The 24,605-nt window shown below is 38.9% G+C and overlaps 1 protein-coding gene across 5 annotated transcripts in view; it reads right to left on the reverse strand.

Moving 5' to 3' along the window:
- cadpsa (Ca2+-dependent activator protein for secretion a) overlaps positions 1-24,605 on the reverse strand; it is a 152,105-nt gene that overhangs the window by 90,799 nt on the left and 36,701 nt on the right. For all 5 annotated transcript variants that reach the window (XM_061069906.1, XM_061069907.1, XM_061069904.1 and 2 more), the window contains exons 4-8: positions 11,235-11,340; positions 10,638-10,867; positions 6,965-7,086; positions 4,451-4,562; positions 4,199-4,338 (exon numbers count right to left, since the gene is read on the reverse strand). In XM_061069906.1, coding sequence (XP_060925889.1) covers positions 4,199-4,338; positions 4,451-4,562; positions 6,965-7,086; positions 10,638-10,867; positions 11,235-11,340 — 710 coding nt within the window. The remainder of the gene's footprint in view (positions 1-4,198; positions 4,339-4,450; positions 4,563-6,964; positions 7,087-10,637; positions 10,868-11,234; positions 11,341-24,605) is intronic.

The following is a 24,605-nucleotide window of genomic DNA, read 5'->3' on the forward strand; positions in this document are numbered from 1 at the left end:
ATACATCCTGAGCTTCATTCCACCACTCAAGAACACATGGAGTGAACGGATTGCTGACAGACCCCATTTTTGTAGCTCTTTAAAATCCGGTGCTTATCAATTATCCCTTTGTATATGAATGGCCCTCCTATCAGGGGTAATTGGGGGATCAGTGTTTTGCCCAAGCTGGTAATTGATCTCTCAACTTTCGAGATTTGTGACTGAACCAGTCTCCCTCCTGAGCCACACTACCATCAAGTACTGGATGAACTGTCATCATTACCTCCCACAGAATAGAATCTATAAAAAGCTAGCTCATCCAAATGTCAATTGTTTGTTCTCACTGATTTCCAGTATAGCCTCCCTCTACTCAGTCCTCATCACTCAATTTAACAGATTGACGGACAACATCTTTTTATTCATTAGGAAAAAAAGGGTCCAAAAAATAATGAATCTGTAGATCTTGTCCAATTAGGAATAATCCAGATTTCTATTAGTAATAGTAATGAAGCAAGGCAGCTCCCTTGTGCCAACCCAAAGCTAATGTAGTGCTTCTCCAAAACAAGATCCATAAAACTGACTTAAAACCTTCTCCCTTTGATGTGTTAGTCAGTTTAACTCGCATGAGAACAGATATGGTCAATCATAGTAAATAGTCCCCTGACGTAAACAGGAAAATTATTGGGACCTCATTTTCAGGTCAGTTGCTCCCGTTTATAATACTGTTTCCTGCCACAGGGAGGCAGCAATGCACTTCTTAAATGTTTTATTTTTATATGTTTATTGATATTAAATGAATGAATCAAAATAGTCTTACTGCTATTTGCATTGTAAATGGTAAATTTATATTGCTCTTCTCTAGTCTGACCTCACCCATTCAAACACATTCATACAGTGCATCTATTAGTACCACCGTCTTTGTCAGTATCCTGCCACCCCCAGTTGTGTTGCTTTGTAAATTATTTTTCATTGAAATATAGCTATGGGATAGATTTATATTTGTGTTTAATTTACTTGCGTTTTTTGTGTTGGTATTCTTTAATTTTCTTTATTAATATATATTATTTCCCACAATAAAAAAGTGGAAAGACAGATAAGGGAACAAAATGTGTGCTACTGACAACTGACAACGACATCCAGCTGTGATTGTGAGGGTCCAGCCCACAAGCATTTAAATTCAAGTATACTCACATAGCTGTTCCCAGTTATGTCTGATCCGCCTCCGATGCAGAGTGAAACTGAATAGAGCTGCAGTATGTTGGGGATGGCTTATTATGTACAGCTGGTATATTGAGTTATCAGCATGTCATCTGTTATGGTAAGATCCAAAGTTTGTCTCATAGAAAAATCACAGAGCCTCCATCTATTCATCCATCCATTCTCTATAATGCTTATCTTTTGAGTGTCGTGAAGGGAACTGGAGCCTTTCCCAGCTGACACTGGGCGAGAGGCAGGGTACACGTCACCAGTGTAGCACAGGGCCATCGTAGAGCCGATTATTGATATGGTATAAGAAGTTGAAAAAACACCAAAGGACACTACAAGATATTTTTAGCAAATTAAACAACAGACAAAACCATCTAAAGATTAGAAGACTCCACTCAGGTCTGACTGATCCAAACAAGGAAAACCAGCTGCGAGTAGTACTATCATGATCACCATCTGACATCAGACGCCTCCCCAAAGAGAACTTATATCTAATTAATGGTTAAGTTAATATTTGTCTTATTAGTGCCAATGTTTCCTTCAATGACAAATTAGACTGTCTTCTGTAAGAAATATCTATTAGAAAGACATGTATCACTACAATGCAATGAACCTAAAGTTGAGCATTTGTATATGTGAAAAAGTATGAGTAGATCATGACTAAGAAGGTTGTCACTGCACTAAAATTCTCACACATGAAAACACATCCTTATCATATTTCATCACTCTTGCCCAGGGGTGGACTGGCCATCTGGCATACCGGGCATAATCCCGGTGGGCCGTTGACCCAATGTGGGCCGGTCTGGTCCGCTATGTTGTTGTTTTTTTTTTTTTTCTTCTTCCTCTCTAAATTCCCTCCAATTGGGCCGGCCAATTGGCTACAGAGGGCTAGCAGTGTGTTGCCAGCATCGACACATATTATTGGTCTATTGTTTGTCATTGTCAATCAATCATGGGCTGACAGGCTCAGAGAGCCGTGACAGTGCTGTCAATCACAACACAAACCAGGGTGGGGCGGGACCTCATGGCATTGGCGGGGGGAGTCGCGGGACGGGCTGCTGCTGAAACAGAAACTTAAAATGGATAATAAGAGTAAAAAACGCATCGGGGAAAAAAAGCAGAAGTCTCTGGAGGTGGAGGCTGCTAAATGTGCCAAACTGACGGACCTATGTGGTGCCGGGTTCACTAGCCCAGCAGCAGCAGGTGCGCCGGGAGACGAGCGAGGAGGACTCGACAATGATGAGCGAGTGGAGGCAGACATGTGAGCGCGCATTTTCAATTTTCAATACATTCTCCAAACTGGCTCGTTACTTGAGCAGCGGAGGTTGGCGTCGCACGCCTCTACCCACAGCGCACCTCTCTCTCTCTCTCTCACTCGCTGCCCCCTCCCTCCTGAGATGTGCAGGTCCCGGTGGCGTGTTTGCCGTCGGGGGGGGGCAGCGCGAGAGGTTGGTCTATCCCTCCGCAGGTTCACCTTCAGAAATCTTGTTACGACTTTTACTTCCTCTAGAATAGGATAAGAGATAGTGTCTTATTTTGTGTGCCTATAGTATAGTGGTTATACTGTGGTTTATTAATGTTCTTGGGCAGACACAAGAGGCACTTGTTTATAGTTAATTAGAAGTTCAGATGCACTGGTCCATTACTATTTGAACCTCAGCATCTAGGGTTCAAAATTGGTAAAATTATACATTATATGCATATTGTTGTTGTAATTTTTCAGTCAGTTGAGATAAATCTTGAGGAGAAACATTTTGGGTTGTTTTGTGTCTGTATAGACCTACTATAAAAAGCACTTTGCATTTTTAATTTTAGTTCTTGTACTTTTGATACTTAAGTACATTTCAACACCAGATACTTTTGATACTTAAGTACTTTTAATATGAGCTACTTTAAGACATTTAGAAGACATAAGTTACGTCAATTTAATGGCAGATGTGCTCGGCTAATTATGTGGGCCGGTCTGAGCCAAAAAATGCCCGGGCCGTTTTGTTCTCCCAGTCCAGCCCTGCTCTTGCCCCACAATTTATACTGTATACATTTGCATATAGCATGGGATCGATGGCTTTATTTTGGTCTGCATAAATATTTAATAAGAATTCCTTTCAAAAAAGAAATAAACAACATCCTACCATTCACTGTTACTAAAAATACAAAAAAGTACATGTAGTGACAGCTGTGCACCAAAAGGGAGAAGCAAAACCATGTATTTCAGGTAAAACTCCACCAAAAACACACAATTAAACAGTGCTTATTGATGATTATAGGGTACCAAAGCTAACTGTTGGATTTATCATCCATCTGTTAACCTCCTGAGTCAAACCAACATGATAAGTAGGCTACTTTAACTTAAATAAACCAAAATAGATTTTCTGGACTTCATACCGTAAAGAGAAAGATCTAACACCCTCTTTGGTTGACAACCAAAAGAGTTTACTTGCAATACTCAAGGACCCCCCAGAAAACATCTCTCCAGTGATGTCTTTTCAGCAAATAATGCTTGTGATGATAAACGTTTCATGACATGAGTCGTGTTTCCAGAGTCGACGAAAGCAGCGGCACTCACTCATTCAGTAGTTCACAACAAGGAAATTTGACAATTTTTACATTAGGTTTTTAGGTTAGGTTAAGTTATCTTCATTTTCCCACAAGGGGAAATTTGTTGTGCAGCAAAAGTTTACAAAGACATCAACAACATCCACTCAGCTTTGTTCACTGCCCATCAGTTCACTTCCTGTCACAGCTAGACTAAAGTTACTTTCACTTCCAACCTGATCTCCACACAGTGCAGTCCTCCCTCATAAACTCTTTTTCTTCATTTCAGTGGCAAACGGTAGCTGGGCTATATTACTGACTAACCACGCAATTTGTAGACCTTTATTGTGAACAATGATATAAAATCGTACTCTGAAAATACTATTACCAATTCCCCCAATAAAAGGTGACCGTGAAAGTGGACCATCTTCTGAAAACCTGCTGAATCAAAATAAACAGAACATTAAGGGTCACTTACCCACAATGCTTCATGTTTTGGGGTTTGTCCATGCGTATAGCCAGCTTGATCTTGAGCTCACTGTCTGGACACCCTTTAGACACTGTCATCTTATGGAGCTCAGACTGCTTGGGACTGTTGGGGGTCGGGTGGAGCACAACCTGGGAGTGAGAAACATGGAAAAACTGATGAGTTATACAAGATATATCGTAAAGTAAATATCGTAATATCGTAAGTAAATAAGGCCAAATTTGAACCGCAGTCTTTCCTTACCCTCCCAAGCTCCTTATCTTCTAGAGCCAACACTCCTGTGCTCTCAGTGAACAGCTTCACTTTGACAGCAGGTAGTGGCTGAGTGGTGGAGAAGTCACCCTGGGTACCCCAACTATACAGAGAGAGAGAGAGAGAGAGAGAGAGAGAGAGAGAGAGAGAGAGAGAGCGAGAGAGAGCGAGAGAGAGCATTGTGTTAGACATGATCAGATGTCTCTGGAGCTGTTGCTGTGTCACAAAGCATCTGACTCGCTTAGCTGCTGTTAACATGGTGTGGAGGTGAGGGGGCTGGGAGAGTACCCTCACCACAGAGGATCAATCCGCGCAGGTGAGAGCTGTTAGCTGATTGGTCCTCACACTTTTAAAGGCAGCGTCTTCGCTGTCTCATGGCGCGCCTCAGAGACTCAGAGAACGATCCCTAAATAGCAATATCTTTATGACCTTTTTTAATGATAAAATTCTAACTATTAGAAATAAAATCAACCATCTCCGACCTCAATTGGCACTAATACCCTCCCAACAACAGAGATCTCATAAACGGCTGAGAATCCTCCCCATTATTTAGACAGCTTCTCTCTGATCACCCGTGATCAGTTTACCAAAATAATCTTAGGTTCTAAACCAACAACCTGTATCTTAGATCCTATTCCTACAAAATTACTTAAAGAAATTCTGCCCCTAATAGATTAGGGGCAGATATATATATATATATATATATATAGATATATATATAATATTACAGGCCAATATCTAATCTCCCCTTCCTGTCTAAAATCTTAGAAAAAGTTGTAGCCAATCAGCTGTGTGAGTTTCTCCAGGAAAATAATATATATGAAGACTTTCAGTCTGGGTTTAGAACCAATCACAGCACAGAGACAGCCTTGGCAAATGTAACTAATGACCTTCTAATAGCTTCAGATCAGGGACTTGTGTCTGTCCTCGTTCTGTTAGATCTCAGTGCAGCATTCGATACAATTGACCATCACATTTTATTACAGAGACTAAAATAGTTAATTAACATTAATGGAATTAATGTTAATTAACTATCGCTTAACTGATCGCTCCCAATTTGTACAAATTAATGATGAGTATAGTATTGAAGTTATCCTTCAAAATGTTTACCCTCATCGATGCTGCTAAAAGCTTTAATCCTCATGATGTTTTCCTACACTTGACATCTATTGCACTTCTGTCCGTCCTGGGAGAGGGATCCCTCACATGTGGCTCTCTCCGAGGTTTCTACGTATTTTTACCTGTTAAAATGGTTTTTAGTAGTTTTTCCTTACTCCTGGTGAGGGTTAAGGTCAGAGGATGTCACACCATGTTAAAGCCCTATGAGAGGAATTGTGATTTGTGAATATGGGCTATACAAATAAAATTTTATTGATTGATTTATTGATAGACACACCAATCAGGTTTAAGCACTATACAAAAGCAGCAGCTGAGTTCACCTGTCTTCAATCAAAATGGAGCTTGTGCTCAAAAAAGAAGAATAGTGATGGTGAGAGGGGGAATCCACAGAGGAGGAGAAGGCTGCAGCATTAGTATGTGGAGGGATGTATTGTTCACTTTAGCACTGTGATGTTGCATACTGCACACGTAACCTTTATAATGTAAATGTACTGTATACCAGACCTATGCTGAACTACACAATCTTGTCTTTCAGTGTATTTCGGAGAGTTTTACAGATTGATGCTGAGGAAATCCCTCATGAATTCATATCCATAGATGAGACAGGGTTCAACCTGACAAAAGCAAGAAGGAGACGCAGAATTATCATTGGCCACGGGCCTATAATCAGTGTCCCAGGGCAACGTGGGGGTAACATCACCCTTTGCGCTGCCATTACACTGAATCGGGTCCTCCTCCATCACGCAGATATGGGTCCTTACAACACACCTCACATTCTCACATTTTTGTGCCAATTGCACAACATCGTCACAGCAGTAAACCACATGCTTAGGTGCAATACACTGGCATCTGGGACAATGTGTCATTCCACTGCTCTGCTCTGGTCCAGAACTGGTTTCAACACCATCCACAATTTTCAGTACTATCTACCATACTCTCCGTTTCTAAACCCAATCAAAGAGTTTTTCTCGGCATGGCGGTGGAGGGTTTACGTTCTCTGGCATCAGGCTCAGGTACCCCTCATTGAAACCTGTACTGGATACAGAATTTTCTGTTTGTCTGATATTTGCTGAGCTTACAGTGTTATGCAAACTCCTGTAGTAGCATGAAAACTGGGACATGTTTTGTTGTGATTCTCGATGTCGACATGTTGACTGATTTGGGTATATGGAGAGAAATAAATTATATTTTCATGAGTCTGCAGCATTGGTCTTGTGTAGTGTTTGGTGAATTTATTGTCTATTTGCACTTTCTCTGTGTACTTCACTTACAGTACTCTAGGGTGAAAAACTGGGGAATGTGTTATATCAAGGAGTATTCCTATATTATTGTGCGTGCGTGTGTGTGTGTCTGTGTGTGTGTGTGTGCTGTTTGTCTTGTACATACGTTGGTTTTGAGGCCTCAGCCTGGTCTGTTTGCAGTTTATGTCCTCCCTCCACCTCCATGGTGCAATAAACAATCCTGTTTGGAGCCAATGACTTCAGACCCTGAACTTCCATGATCACCACCTGCAGCACATAGACATAGTTTGGACACAGGAAGAGAGGGAGAAGGAGAGTGGTTTACATGGCCCAAAATGTTCGGACGGCAATTAAGAAAATAATTCAGACTTAACTTAGACAGAAAACTCATCAAACAAGAGACAGACTTGTTGTAAGCTGCAAATCTTTATATGTCACAGAGTTGCATGACAGAAGCCCAGATAACAGGGCCAAGAAATGGTGCTTCTCACATCTGGTTAACAGGCACCATTATGGGCCTCAGTTAACACATTATATCAGACTTGTGCAGTTGTAAGTATAGACCTAAAAGGCTGTGTATGTGAAAGTTGACACCTCTATTATGTGGAGGGCTGTTTGTAGAAACATAATAAGCCTTCAGAGAACAATGTGGAGGAGCTTGACACCAGTATTTAAAGGGCAAAGGAAGCTATTTACCAGAGGGTGGCAGTATCACACATTTTTTTGATTGCCGTTTTTGTATTATGAGCAGATGCCTGCTTTGCAGGAAAATATTTGACCAATTAAGTGTTATGGAATTGGGCTCATTCATCAGGATATCATCTCTACATTGACAAAATAATCCTGAATTATCTGCAATAACAAAAAAAACATGCATTTCAAACAAACTGTAGGTGGTAAGGCTGTTGCGTGCTGTTGTTTGGTCATTAGACCTCAAAGGGATAGTTCACCAAAAAAGGAAAATTCACTCATTATCTACTCACCACCACGCCGTTGAAGTCTCAGTGGTTCACAGTGTTTCGGCCAAAGTGAACTCTTCTTCAAAATAATATAACAACAGCAAAAAAACACAACATGCCTCCATACTGCTTGTGTTGTCACCCAAGTGTCTACGAAAGGCTAAAAAGGCATGTTGTGTTTTTCCTATTGTTTTATTATGTCTAAAGAAGAGGTCACAATTGACTTCAATTGTATTGGATTTGGATGCAATGATGTTTACCCATGAGACTCCAGAAGTGTTCTGTGGACTCAAACACTTCACCCACCCCTCCATCAGCATAGTGGTGAGTAGATAATGAGTGACTTTTAATTTTTCGGTGAACTATCCCTTTAATGCAAACACATTAAATAAACGGAGCCAAACTGTAACATAATGGCAGTATTTTGATGAATTGTATGATGATGTGACTAGACAATGTGGGACTATTGCACTTATGAGGAGCTATTTGAATAATGCTGTAGAAGGATTCTAGACTATTTAAATCAGACTTATAAACTAAAGTAAGTGGGAGTGTTGTTAAAGTTGTTGGTTGTCCACAGAGGCATCTATGTTTCTCTGATTTGAAAACCAGACGCAAAGGAAACAGATGGTCAAGCTTTTGTGCAATTTCAGACGTAATGAAGAGAGCAAGAGAGTGTTGAGTGTGTTTTGAGCCTCCACAGTGACTATTCTTTAACATTTGATTCAACAGAAGGGTTTAATTTGTTTGCTGCTTTCTAAGCTGCTGGAGATCAGTTCTGGCTGTTTTTAAATTATGAGAACAGACGCCAGTGTCACCCTGTTTGAATCCACTTTCAGAATTCGCTGCACAGAGCGGAGAAAATATGTCAGTCTCGTACTTAAATCATGAAATGTGATCTCACACAAAAAGCTACTTTCTATGTACATTAAACCCATTCAATCCTGTGCAGTGATTCATGCTTGCTCTCTCAATGAATTTGTCATTAATGAGCTTATATATTGTTTGAAGGGTTAATGTTGATATCTGAATAAAGTAGAGAATTACCTTAGCTTACTGAAACTCAAGCCTGTCTCCAGAGCGTAGACTCATAAACTGTGGGCAGGTGCTGCCAGGCTACAGAAAGCATTCATTGTACAAAAGATAGAATTTATCCCTCCTCACCCACATTGTATTTTTTATACCGAAAGAGATGGAAAAGTGTATTTTTCTCTCTGGGGTGCTAGAAAGCAAAAACAGGCAGAATAATAATCGTCTGGACTGTTATTTCTGATTGCATCTTTGTGGAGGATAAACACCCACAGAGACTGGGCACAGGTACTGGACAGGTCATATATCATCTGAGTGGTAAGGAAATTCTATTCTCCCTCTCGTGTTCCTGTTCAATAGAGAAATGGACATGCCTGTCAGCCAAGTAGAGAGGCGTTCAAAATGTCTGTCAGTCAGTGGCAAAGCTAGGAAACATCTCATCTCATCAGCCACTCACACACTAATCCTGAAAAAGCATCCATGGTTCTAGTGGAAAAACAATGCGGGGAGGATTAACTAGTCTGATTTCAAAACCAAAAAAAGTCTAGGTGACAATAACATGTCTTTTTATGTCAACATTTCTGATATTCTCTAGGCCAACCTGACTTAAAATCATTGTTTTGGGGCTTTTCTGTCACCTTATAAGTGTGTGGGATTGTGTTACACATAACACGTTCAAACCTAAGTAGAAATGATAGAGATATGAGAGTATGTGGATGGGTGAAATAAACAGAAACTAAACAGGTAGCCGACATTACAGCTACCTGGAGGAAGGTTTCACATCAGAACTAATACAATGTATCTTTAGGTTTGTTAAGCAGGTATCTGTCTAAAGAGCATAGTCAGACATAACAATAGAACAATAGATAGTTTCAAAGTTTATAATTTATTTAAAAATCAATCCTTTTTTTTAACAAGATCTACAGGGTAGAGCAGTGGTTTTAAATGTGAAAATTGAAGTGAAGAGCAGCTTTGCAGGAAAATAAAGGAAATCTTAAAGTCCTATTCTATGACTGCATTTTCCTGCCCCCAGGTAGAGGCATGTTTTATTCCAGTCCAATTCATCCACCTGCTGCTTCCAGGGTCAAGAACCAACCTTCAAGCAAATACAATAAGTACAAATACAAACTACAATTAGTGTAATACTGCTTTTCTATATTATCCCTTTATTATGTGGGACTTAGTATGTCAGAGAGGAAAAGACATTTGATAATAATTTAGTTCCTGATAGGACTAACCATTTTTATTCTGGTGGCCCTGCAATATTTTCTCATGATATACTTGTTTTGCCCAGAGAGATGGCATAACAGCCACATTTCAACCTAACATACCTGGAACTTTTAATAAAAAAAATTCCTACAGACTGTTATTTGCCTGCGTTTCCACCACTTCCTAAAGACAGGAGAGATAAACAACTCACAGCTGCAACATGCTGTTTCACTCCAGTCCACCAAGCAGAGAGAAGACGAGTTATTTTAATCCAGCAACATTACAACACAGCTTGTAGCACAAAGCATATTCAAAACACCTAAAATTTTAAAACTGCAAATCCCATCCCAAAGTGTCCTGTACTTTTTTGTAAAGTACTAACCCTGAGCTTGGGATTTTAAAAGATTTCCCTGAAATAATGCAGACCCTGGTCTAAATGACGCGACTGAAAAAGTTTCAAGTTCCTGAAGTGAAAATGTAGCTAATGATTGTGTACATCACTTATCTCTCCAAACCATATCCCCTGTTCTTACATAAATCAGTATATGGCAATACAATAACAAAGCCAAACAAATTAGATATTCAAAACACATCAGAACTGTTTGATAGAATTCCACCAACCTCCAGGGTGAAGGACAGCACAACATCAGATTTGGACAGCGTGTTCTCGTCTTCCTGGCCCATGTCCATTATGGATGTATTGTGGCCTCGTTTTAGCTTCTGCAGCTTAAACTCTCCCCCCTTGGATACAGGCATGCTCTCCAGATTAGCCATCAGTAGGTTGACAGAGGATCGCAGCTCCTCAATGTACATGGCCTCCATCTCCCTGGAGGAAAACTTAGGAAACCTCCCTCCGTGCTTACCAAAACAGGAAGACAGACAAATCATTAATAAGCACTATGTACACAGTGTCTGAAATGACCTTAAAGACACCAGGCATATATCCTAATATAACATGTTTACCATGACCTAGCACCTGCTCAGCCGAGCAGACAGTATTTCTCAACTCTGAACTCATGTCAAACATAAAAAAAATCTGTTGAACGGTGAATGGCATAAACTCTCCAATCTAATGAGAATTTCACTCATTAAAATTGAGATGTTTTTCAGTCTGATTTCGATCAGACTGAAATACAATAACAGACCAAGATGAAAGAGCAAAATGAATGTAAAAGTCTAGACAAAGTGATAACATTTTACACAGAAGAGCCTATGAACTGTGGCGTCCATCTTTTGTCCTTACCCGAGCAATCTGGTCGGCCATTTGCAGTCGTCCATCCAGCTCTCTTCTAATCTGCGCTGCCTGCTCATCAGGGTTGTCCAGCTGGAGAAACAGACACAGAATGTATTTCTGAATAATAATAATAACAATAATAATAATAATAATAACAATAATAATCATCATCATCATCATCATCATCGAATAATGTAAAACATCTTACTTATTTTCAAGACACCACTCTGCTGTGTGCAGCATAAAAATCTACTGCTTTCAGGAAAAAAAACTACCCTCTGTTTGGACTGTTTGTGTCCAATCAGATTCAGGTTAAAAACGTGTAACTTCAATATCACACAGTGTGGGAACCTTATGTGCTGAGTTTTATGCCGTTTTCTGCTTTGTTCAGAAAAATTGCTTTGCTCACAAATGCCCTTTTTCATCATTGGAAAAATATGATATTGAAAAAGAAATGTTTAAAGGTTTCCAAAATAATTTTTTTCTCTACAAATGACAAAGCTTGAATTTTTTTTCCAAAATTTATAAAAGGTGATTTGTATCTCACCCTTTGGAATATTTCCTGATATCCCATTAAGTCAAAGTTCACGTTGACAAAATTTCTTGGCCCAAGGTTTATTTCGGGTTTATGTTCACAATAGTAAAATGGAGGTTGAAATGGGTTAGGGTTAGACTGTGTCAGGACGGCATCAGCAGTGGCATCAGGAGTGGTTAATGGCACAGAAGGTTGCACCTTGTTTCTGTGAATAGTGGCTAATACTGGCTATGCAAATACAATTTGATTGATTGATTGATTGATTGATTGATTGATTGATTGGTTGATTGATTGATTGATTGATTGATTGATTGATTGATTGATTGATTGATTGATTGATTGATTGATTGATTGACTGAATGAGTTTGGCTTGAATGGTAACAGTCGTTCATGTCTCAGCTTACTAGGTATCTACAATTGAAAAATAGAGCCTGTCTAACTTTTTTAGGACATTCATGAGAAAACTGTCCTCAAAAAGTGAAAGCTTGACTTTACTGCTGAAGTATTTGTTGCCTTGGAAATTATTTTGTATTCAATTTTATGACATGTGCACATAAAAGAAAATAGGCAGGTACATATGAATGTAGAAAGTTATCTCTCTCTATCTGTCTGTCTCTCAGTCGGCCTCTCTCTCTCTCTCTCTCTCTCTCTCTCTCTCTCTCTGATTCTCTCAACCCTAACCCTCTCACCCATCTGTCCCTGCCATTGATTTTCTCCCACTGGATGCATTAACATCTTGCTAGAACACCCATCCCTGCTGTTGCCACTGACTGAGGAGCCAGTTGAATTACTCCTGCCTCTGAGGCACCATACAAATACACACACCCACACACACACACACACATACACGCACACACACAGTGATACGCACCACAGAATTTACACATCAAACAGTGTGCAGAGCTACAGTATACTGTGCAGCACTCCCATGTGATTATTCTCTCCTTCTGATACACAGGGAGGTCGCAGGATGTATACAACACATGCACACTGCAAGTGACAGTGACAGTGACAAAAATTTTTTTTACTTACAGTGTATAAATATTGTCACTGAATGACTAAACATTCTGAGTCTAGACTCACTGCAGGCTGTCCTATACCTAAAATAACCTCAGAGAAATGATAAGAATATTTATTCTGCTTTTCAGCTACTATTAAAATGAGTCCTATTTTCCAGAAGTAATGATAGCGCCAATGGGCCATGTGTTCTAACAGACTCTTGATAATTTTCCTGTTGGGGTTGGTTGCTATGCTTGACTCCACATGGTTGCTTAGGGATCTTCAGACTTTCACTATTTTCAATTTGTATGTACAGTTAAATTATTCATTTTGTCTTTTTTGCTTAATGACAACTGTGCCATCTCATAATTGTCTTTTCGTAGTCACTGTAAAAAATGTAATTCATAAAAGTAATTCACAAAAATATTCCTAATTAAAATTAACACTAGTAAGAAAATACTAAATAGATTGATGTTAGTCAGTTAAAGAGCTTGAGCAACAGCGCCTCCGCAGCCAGACAAGGTAATAATTATATTGGACTATGTGTTATAAAGAAAAGTCCATCAGTTTTTGCAGAGTCCTCAATGAATCAAGAAACTGAAACTAAAGTACTGCTGTTAATGCTAGGTCATCTGTCTCTACAATGTCACAGAAATAAAGAATAATTTGTTGGTTATGAAAATGGGTTAAAAACATTTCTATTTTCTAAAATATGCAGCATGCTAAAACAATGCCTGTCGAGCAAGTTGCAACCCGCTGTGTCAAGGCCCAGCCACCTGACCTTTACAACACCAACTGTGCACTCATGACACAAGAGCACATATGACACTCATTGTATGAGCGCTCCTGTCTTGTCTGTGGCTCGACTAGAGATGTGATGAGCAGAACTTTCATTTAAAGTAAAAGGATCTAAAAATAACTTACATGGAAACAATTAGCAAACCATTTACAAGCCCCCAGTCCCCATCACAGACAAACATTTACCTGAGTTTAGTATTATATCTTAGGGTGAAACCTTATTTTGCATATCAGCAATAGTTTCCTGCGAATCCGATGAGAGGTTTATAAAATGGTTTGTACCTAAAATGAAATTCAAAAATACAAGATAATTGGTCAATGTGTCATACCACTAAGAACAAACCTGTTCATACGACCAGTGCTTGCATGAGGCCATATGTCTAAATTTTTACCTTTAATCTTCTAATTTATTAAATCCTTACATGACAAAGAACTGTGTGTAAATGCACACATTTATATAACTCCTTTTCAGTCAATAATTGAGAAACAACTTGACCTGTAAAGTAAAATGTTACACAAAACAGTAGTCTTTCCTGCTGATAGTGGTCTAAATGAATCCGGTTCATTGGAGTGCATTAAACCCACTAAACAAATATGTGGCTCCCTGTTGAGTATGATCAGCAGGGAACAGGGAGTCTATTGAAAAAACCCAAACCCCCAAAACAACAGAGCTCATAATTCTACTGTCCCTTGTGAAATATGTTCATTTACTACATTTCCTGCTCAGCCTTTTTTCTACTGACTGAACACAGCTCCTCGACTTCCCACAAATACAGTATTTTGGAGGAGGTGGTCAAGTTGTGTAAAATCATAAATCACCAATACTTGTTGTTCTAAGGGGCACAAACACGCCATATATTATTGCTACATTAAACAGGTGGAAAATGTTTCAATTATAAAAGAACATTTCTCTAGTTCATTGACATGAAATGAGGACCTTGAAAAAAGGGCAGGACTGATGAGTCAGCCCCATATAGAAAACAAATATGTGCATCTCTTCAGGCCTTACAATGCTTCAATGGGTCATAATGGCAGAGTTGTGTCATTTTGGTAACTTTCTGAGAATGACAACCGCTAACATTATCATCATTCAAACACTGTATACAACATGGATTTGTTTTGCATCCACGAAAAAAGGGCAGAAGGCAGTGACACTGCCCTGAAGGTTTTCAGTCTCCCCCGAGGATTAAGTGTGAAGTGTTTTTGGTTTTATAAGAGTGCTTTGGGGAAAATGATTGAAGACATCTGCAGAACACAAAGTGTGCACTGTGGAAGGTGGCAACACAAAGCAGGTGAAGTTTTAGCACACATCAGGAATTGAGTAGTCAAATGTCATGGTTAGTCTGTTTAACTTACTAATGCATTTTGTCGACATGTGCCTTGACAAATACAGCATATACATTTCGCCCAATGCACATGGTAGTCACAAAGCAAATATAATCTGTTCAATTAAAATCTAACAGTCTCCCAGTTGGTTGTAAATGTTCCAGCAGGGGAAAACAGACTCCTACACAATACTTTATTTATGTCAGCTATTGAGCTCATTGCAATTACTTTCACTGTCTTTATTCGGATTTGTGTTTACACAACGTGCATTGGGACATTGAGTCCACAATGTTGTGTAGCTTGGAATGTCTTACTCAACTGCTTTTCAAAGTGTCGGTGAAACTTTAATGGAAAAGGGGGGGACAATGTGACAATAAAAATATAATTATTAATTATTAAATAAAATATGACTTATTTTTTTAATGCCACTCATTTAATTACACAAAAAACACACACCACTCAAGCCAATCAGAATTGAGCAGCCGCTACATCAGAAGGTTGCTGTGTGCCTGAAAACTAACTATCTCCCTCCTGCTAAAGGCTAAAATGGAATTTTTTCTTTAAAAAATAAGACCATCAGACAACCAGACGGAAGATGACTCAGCTGCAAAAGAGCCACAACCACGGAATAACACCTGGGCATCTGAAACTTGGAGGTGTGAGCCATCATAAATAAAGTATGGCTTTACCACGGCAAGTAAGTGTTCTTTGCCTTGAGATCCTCGCCAACAAGTCTTTAAAGCCATCTAAACTTGAACGACACCTAAAACAAAAGCACCCAGCAGAAGCTAACGAATAGACTTTTTAAAAAGAAAAGAAGAGCACCTAGCAATGCCGTCGGCTTCAAGCAGCGAGGTCAGCCCTATGTTCCCACAGCCCTATGTTCCCACATTTCTAAAGATTTCTTTTTCACTGACAATTTTGAAAATTAGGCCCTATGTTCCCACAGACCTATGTTCCCAGATTTATTTTGAAAAATTAGTCCCGATGTTCCCACAGCCCTATGTTCCCACATTTCTAGATTTTTCTGAAAGGGTTAGGGTTAGGGCCAGGTGAACCCTTAACTACCAAGCAGGGGTAGAAATGTGGGAACTGTAGGAACATATGGCCTAATTTTGTAATGAATATTAGAAATGGGGGAACATAGGGCTGTGGGAACATAGGGCTGTGGGAACATTGGGCTGTGGGAACATAGGGCTGTGGGAACATAGGGCTGTGGGAACATAGGGCTGTGGGAACATAGGGCTGTGGGAACATAGACACGCTCCCCAGGCAGCAAGCCATCATTCCTGAGCGGGCCTTGAAGGCATCATTTTTTAGCATCGCACCACATCATCCGTGCAAAGAAACCACACACAATAGGAGAGGATTTAATTCTACCAGCTACCAGAGGCTGCTGCCAGCAAGATCAAGGCTTTACCACTCGTATGCTTCTGGGAGCCAACAGATTGGTGACATGGCTCAGGACGTGTCTGCTCAGCTGTTGGAGCAAGTGAGAACAAGTGATTATTTTGCTCTGCAGCTGGATGAGCGCACGGATGTATCAAATGCTGCAGAATTGCTTGTATACATCTGATTTATTTCCTAGGACCAAGAGACCCGACTAATGGACACGGCAAATGAATGGGAGTTGAGGGTGAGATGTCATGCTCGCTCACTCCCACAGTACTGGCTGTATGAGAAAAACAGACTATCCTGCACTGGCTGAGAGGTCTCTGAAATCCCTTCTTCCACTTGCCACCACATACCTTTGCTAGTCTGGCTTTTCGACAATGAAGGTATTGGAAACAGAGCACAGGACATTCGTCTGGCACTGACAGACCTAAAACCTAGGATATATCTGCGTTCAGTGTACAGTGTTGTGCGGGCGAATGCGTGTGTGTGTGTGTGTGTGCGTGTGCCCCGAGACAGCACACACACACACACAGGCCCCACTCATTCGCTCAGAGAGACACACGGTGAGATCAGACCTCGTTCCCTTGAAGCAGCCGGTCAGTGACAAACAAGAGACAGTGTTCAAAAACCAAGTTGAAAAGAAAGTACAATGAAGCCTGTCTTGCTCTTGGCTTCACAATGAATGAAGGAGGACATGAGGAGAGACCAGTGTGTATTTTAGGTCTGAAAACTCTGGCAGCTGACAGTATGAGACCCAACAAATTAAGAAGACACTTAGAAACATTACACCCCAGTCACATGCATGTGTTCTTTTTGGTTGAGCTTTATCATCTTTGTAACAAAGTGATTATAATTTAATACATTTTTTCTCTATTTTTGAAAAAGTACAGACTGATTGAGGAATGTAGTGATAAATGTCACCAAAAGTACTTAAATTAAGTTGAATTTAACCAAAGTTATTGCAATATTCTTTGAAAAAAGTGGCAAATGTCACAAAAGGTTGTTTGAAAAAGGGTTTTTATTTGCACATCACAAATTCCTGAAAGTAATGTTCATGGATCATTTATGTAAATACACATATTAAACTTGGCCCATTTTGTCATTATGTTGTTGGTGGGGCATGAAAAATATTCTAGCTCCAAAGTGGGGCATGACAGAAAAAGTTTGAGATCCACTGAGACACACATACTGAAATGAAGGTAAGGAATAAATAACAAAATAGAAAAGCTAGAATATATATGTATATATGTATATGTTTACGTGTGTGTATATATATATATTGTATATACATATATATATAAATATTACTGTTGAATATTGTTGAGAATGTTTATAACATGACACACTGAATGTAATGAATGAAAAACAAACGATAAAAATGAAAAAAATACTTTGAATATTACTGTTGAATATTGAGACAGAAATAACAAGGAATGTTTAAACTTAACAGCTCTAGTGTGTTGCTTAAGCTCATAGTGAATAGTTATGCAGAAGCTAAAATGAAAGATGTCTGTCTGTTGTCTCAGTGATTATATTAGTTTGCCTCGTGCAAGCAAATCAACTGTCTGAGACAGAACAGCCCGCCCCCTCGGTCAGGTTAACTTCTTTAAACCCTCTCTGGTTCTACCGGTTTTAGTCAAATGTTAATATCAGATATCTTTGTGTGACTTTCCACACATTTTAGTTTTATGAAGTTCCTCTCCTCTTGGCACCATTTCAGTCAGACTGCAGTTTCTGCATCCTCATTTTATCACTAACCTAAGGGCTCTGCACAACCTTTGACCTGTCCTCTTCTAATTCATGTATCTTAGCCACTTACGATAACAAACATTAAACATAATGTTTGGAAACTTGAGTGCTATGAGTGTGATGAAAAATACGCTATCGGTGGGACGAGGCGTATTGGCTTATATGATCCTGAGAGACTCCAAGAAGACGGTGGAGTTGACATCAAACCTCTTCTTACTGTACAATGTTGGACAAAATGTCATCAGAAATGATTATAGTAAGAAGGAAACAGAAACTGAGAGGGAAATGTCACAGCATCAAGAACCACTTGAGCCAGAATTCCAATCAGCATCCCCTTCTATCAATCATTGTGATGACTGCTTAGTCTGCATCAAAGTGGATGGGATACAAATATACACAGGGTACTGCAATTCATTTTTTTGGGCATCTCTGTCATGCTTCACAAAAAGCTGGTTGCAAACTACTATGCCGGAAATCCCTAGATTCACCATTTTGTATGTGGGAGGTGGATTTGGCGGAAACAAGGAGAGGCAATATCTGAATGTAGATAAAGGATCTATTGTACTGATTGTATTTATTAAAATGGAAGATCTGTGATCCAAGTGTAGAAATTATTATTGTTATTTATTTTCTATACAAATTATAGATCGATAGATAGATAGATAGATATTGATCCCAAGTTGGAAAATGACTGTGTTATAGCAGCATATCAAGGTCATTGCACAGAGAAAAGAAGCAATAAAACAGTTACGAATATATAAAATATCTCACAGAACATATACTTTAAAACAATATATTCTAAAGTATTCTGATGAAATAGTCTTAATATCTTTGTTATGCAACCATAAGCTACTCCAACATGGGGTAGACAAAGTAGGTAAATTGAGTTCAATACAAAGCTGACAGAAGAGATTGCATGAGGATTGAATGTAATGACAGATCATCGGTTATCCTTGAAACACCACGCTGAATTTAATCCAAAAGGAAAATCCAAAGAAGGTATTTTTTCAGCTCCCTCAATTCTTTAGGAGCACGTAGACAAATTATTTTATTTTAAACATTTTTGATTCACAGTTTTGTAATTCAATATGGTAACCACTACCATCATGGCAACAAGGCTGGCCAACGGCGTTGTCTCTGACCCCAACTATGTCTTGAAAACTGAATACAAACATTTAGCATCAAACCCAAGGTTAAGTGATCCAACAAATACAAGTCATTTCGAAAAGATTATTCAACAACGGACAAAAGACTGTAGAATACTCAAGCAAACTCCATTTGCTTCAATTTAATTCTTTTTTTTGATAAAATTTAGTTTGGGGCAATTTAGTTTGTATATATATATATACACACATTGGATCCTCCAAATGAACATGGTGGACAAGTTTATAATCTAATTCACAAAAAGTTTGTTTTCCCACTGAATCAGTGGTCTGACGGTTTGTGTGGGTGACCTGTTTCAGTCGTCCCAGCAACTGATACCGTTTCTGTAAGTAAACTGTAACAAGATTTTCTGTTACAGCTAAAAACAGAGAATGTGTCTTGGTTTCTACTGTCATTTGTATGTATCAAGAAGTGAGTAATGATGAGGTCAACAGAGTATGTAGCCTGTAGGTCCTGTTCAGACCTGGAATTAATGTCCGTCGTGAGAGATCTAATGTTAAGAGGACAGCGTCAAGTACTTGTGTTTACACCTTAAAATGAGTCAAAGGCGTCAGTTGCATTCACACAACGAAAAGAGCACCTCCGTATATAAAAAAATAAGAACTTTCTCTTACACACGCTTGCACAAATTGTCTGGTGATCAGTCCTATTTGGAAACAAATGAAAACTTAAAAGACTGTATGATTAATGAAAATGAGGCTCCCCTTCAGTACAAAACCTAAACCTAAGGATTCAAAACTGCTTTACATTAGGAGTTCATAGATATTCATTAAATATCAATAATACGGCAGGATTAGTCAGTCGATCCTTAAAGGGGACATATTTTGAAAATATATATATTTATAATATGAGTATCTGACATGTCTACAGTCCCCAAAACTCTGGAAAAAAACTCCTGCGATATAATACTATGTACTACAAAATGTCCACAATGGGATGCTATGTTGTTGATGTTATGTTTTATAGCACACAGTACTTCCTCCATGCGTTATAGATTTAAATAGCAGTGATGTGACAGTATGATGAAGATGATGTCCAAGTATCTGAAAATGTAACTGACTGTACAATTGATGATTTACTACTGTATGTAGAGTATTGAATTAAATACACATCTGTTTTTCTAATATGGATGACTGCGTGAGAGATAACAACTGTACAAACAAATATAAAATGAAAATGAATAGTGTCATTTGGTGCAAATATATGTGTTGGCAAGAAACCTACACTTCTGTGTCCACCTGCTCCAAACATTTACAATTAAACCAAGAATACTGATTGATTTCAGACTTGACATCTGATTATATTGATAACCACATCTTTCCTAATTCTCTCCTCCTATATGGTGTTCTCTCTCCATTATTTGGAACCATTATCTCCTCTGAATGGATTAAAAAGCCCAAACCCTGATAGTGATTAAAAGAAAAGCAATCACTTGCCCTTAATTCAGATAAGGGGACAGTTGGCATGACAAACAAATGATGATGGAGGGGGATGGGGAGGGAGCCTCTGTGTACAGTTGCCATGGCTACCACTGAGAAGAGGATAAAGGCCACCAGCAAGTGTTTGCATGTGTGTGTGTTTGTGTGTGTGTGTGTGTGGGTGCGTGTCACTGTTTTACCTTTTTTTATTAATATCATATTATATGATATTAATATCATATCTTTGGGCTTAGATAAGCTATTCACAATTAAGAAAAACAGAAAGAAATTGAGCGCCTGCAATCAAACAGTTTAGGAAAAAGTTATATTAATTAACAGTCCTGTGTGTGTTATAACAAAATAACTATGGACAGATTTTCACCACACATGGTGAGAATATTACTTGGGAAAGTATCTCTCCGATCAACTTTTGGAGCTCATCAGTAAAAGGCCGATTGGATTACTCAAAAGTCTATAAATTATTTTCCTAACTGCTATTACTTGACTTCACTGGAAACGTTATGAGGTCAAGGAATGAGGAAAAATGCATTTTATCAGTATTTGTTAAGATGATATTTACGTGGGTCTGTCCATGTACAACTACCATGCTGTATCGCTTTATGTTGTATTACACATTATCTCATTTTCTTTCATACAAGATCTTCCAGTGTTTCCCTGTGCAAAAGGAGATAAGATAGGAAGCATTGCAGCTAATTCCATTATCATTTAGAGAATTCAAACAGTCCTTATCATGCTGTTATTATACTTTTGGAAATTTCACTCAGGCTGGAACCTAACAAGGCAAAATAGGGAGCAACTGCAGTCTGCAAAACAGTTTTACCAGTGTATCTCTGCAAATAATAGAGAGACAATGTGGAGCTTATTTTGACCAGAAAAAATATTTCTCATTATGTAATATCAATGACATCATGAAGAAGCCCCCTAAAATGATGTCAGAGATATGATCTATTGCTTATGAGTATGGTCATTATCATATGGTATGAATGACTCCTGGATGACATCATTATTACAATATGAAAAAGTTTCACCTGGAATATACAGTGCCTGCAGAGGATATGCATCACCACTCTGATGCAATGGATTTTTGTCCAGTTTAAAACTATTTTGCACCCAAAAACAACAAAGAAACAATTCCACTAATAATGTTTTACTGTTGATCAAAGTAAAAGAGACACTGTTTCTGAAATGAGACATTGCTGTTAAAGCAGATTGGGATTTCGGTGATTCGACCCTAACTGATAAATTAATTCTTTATTGTTAGTTTTTCTATTGATTGATGTACTAATCATTTCAGCACTCACCATGCTTTCCAGTGTGTTGACTCTATTGTGACGAGTTATAGGCTTTCAGTTGATGCTGACTTCACCACAGCTCTAATGACTAAAACCCATCTGATAAAAAGGAAAGAGCCTCTCATTGTTCTTCCCTCACTACATATCCGCTGTGTTGGCCGGCAATTCAATTTGTCTCCCTGCTCCAGCCATCATTACTGCCAAAGGCACATTCATCAAAAGACACGTGCATCACTGTTTAACCCTGCTGCGCTTATGATGTGTGCAGTTTGTTAGAAAACAATCATCTCATTTGCTGCTCTATGTGTTCACTGACCTGTTCCAACAAATGCTTCAACCAGCATGGTGCAACATGCTTGTACATTACATGCACTTAAAGGATCACTTTAAAAGACACAAGAATGTGTGTAATGTGTTTTCATGACAAAGTCAGGAAAGTCCAGCAACAATATAGCTATCCTGATGCACACCAGTTTCTGTCTGAGCTCCCAATGAATATCAAATATATAAAAGTATTAAACATATGATTAGATTGTGTAACTCAATTCCTGTGTACAGACAACGCACACCATGTAGTATAAAGTAAAGAAAATCATTGGAAAAGTGTCATTTCAGAAAGAGGAGTTGAATAAATCAGGCAAGAATATTTTGACGAGGAGGAGGATGTTACAAAAGAACATCAGTGTTCATAAAAGTACAGACTCAATATTTTTCCAAAAATTAAAAAAAAAACTTTTGGCTGGTCTCAATGTGCTCTTAGTATTGTGTGAGTGGTTGGAAGGGACTTGTTCATCTATTATCCTTTCTGACAGGGTCTCCACTGACGTTGCTGTCTAGAAACTCTTAAAGGGCCCATATTGAGTACAATACATTTTTTTGGGGGGGCTTTCACTATCCGTAATTACTTGAAGGGGGTCAGTAGGTTCCGTCAAAGTATGAAAAGAGTCACTCCGCTAACTTTTCCACTCAGTCCATTCTAAGAAAAATGTGATTGAAACGTCTTGTTTCGTACTCCCTCCCTGTATGAGTCATACGGGATTGCACTCATCTCTCACCCCCCCCAGCCAGTACCAATCCAGCCTCCGAACCCACCATGCCTGCTTCCCGTCACCTCCACAGCTAGCAGCTTGTTAGCTACCACAGGCTAACCACAACAAACAACACTGAAGAAACACTGCAGCGTGGTATGGAGAACCGTACATGACTTAAGTATAAATAAATAAATGAATAAATAAATACAGAAATAAATAAATGAATGCATAACACACACACACACACACACACAAACAGGCCCCGGGGCTCCGCCCCCCACACCACCACACACTCGCTCAGAGACACAAGCAGTGACTGAGATCTGAGCTCATCACCATGAAGCAGCCGTTCAGTGACTTTGTAGAACAGTGGAAACAGTGAAAACACAGAGTTTCTCTGTAACATCTGCTCAGAGATCAGCTGCTTCATGATCAGAGCAGAAGCTGCAGGTGGTTTGTACCGAGCTGGAATTTCTGTTTCCTCCTCCACTCTGCTCTCTCCTTGTGCAGGACTACTGACATCTAAATCATCCCAATAAAAAATAACCTGAACTAACCCTCTGAACTTGAACTATGTCATTTTAAGTGTGAACTGGCTCACCGCTGCAAACAGCTACTGGACACCAGTCAGACAGGTATAAATGTGGAAATAAATAAATGTGGAAATTTATACAAGACATATATTTATACATTTCTGTATTTATTTCTGTATTAATTTCCTTATTTATTTATGCATTATATTTATTTATTTCTGTATTTATTTATACATTTATTTATTTATTTATTTATACTTAAGTCATGTATGGTCCTCCATACCGTGGATTGATGCAAGAAAGACAATGTTTTCGTGCACATTTCTCCTAAGAACGTTGTTGTCCGTAGACATTACTCCGTATTGAAGCTGCGTTGTGAAACTTCGTATTGTAACTCAGGAAGTTACTCCTTCATTAGCCGACTGTCCTGCTTGAACAGACATGATAGTCCAGGCAAAGTAGCGTTTTACGACCGACTAATTGTAAAATAATTTTTTTCAGCATAGATCATTTCTATGCATACTCGATAAGTGTATAGCTCATTTGCGTATTCAAATTCATTTTCAAAGAAACTTGTAATACAAACAATGTTACTTTTCATGGGTACTTTCATTGTGTAAAGTTTAATTTTGATAGGCGCAAAGGAAAAAAATAGCCTCATACACATTGATGAGAATTAAACATATTTCCTCAACTAGGATTTCTTAGGACTTTTAGAATGTTGTTCTGGACACCTTATAGAAATGATCTATGCTGAAAAAAAATATTTTACAATTAGTTTGATTTTTGGCTCCAAAATGGGTTACTCTGCCTGGACTAATAGGGATGTTCAGCATACGGCTCATTGTGAGTGGGCAGGACAGTAGCTAATGGGGACAGCAACATGTTGCTTTGATAGACGTTGGGAGGGGACCTCTCTGTCTGGCTCTTCGTCAGACGCATCCGAGATGAGACGCAGGCGACAAAAGATGACAGGAGCGGACAAATGCTATTCCAGCTGCCTTAACTTACATCTGTGATTACATGTTTTGGTCATCTCAATGGTGCGTGTACACTGCATTAGTCTGCTGTGTAGCACCAAAGTCAAGACATAA

The sequence above is a fragment of the Limanda limanda genome, chromosome 4 (genome assembly GCF_963576545.1).
Source record: "Limanda limanda chromosome 4, fLimLim1.1, whole genome shotgun sequence".
Classification (NCBI taxonomy): domain Eukaryota; kingdom Metazoa; phylum Chordata; class Actinopteri; order Pleuronectiformes; family Pleuronectidae; genus Limanda; species Limanda limanda.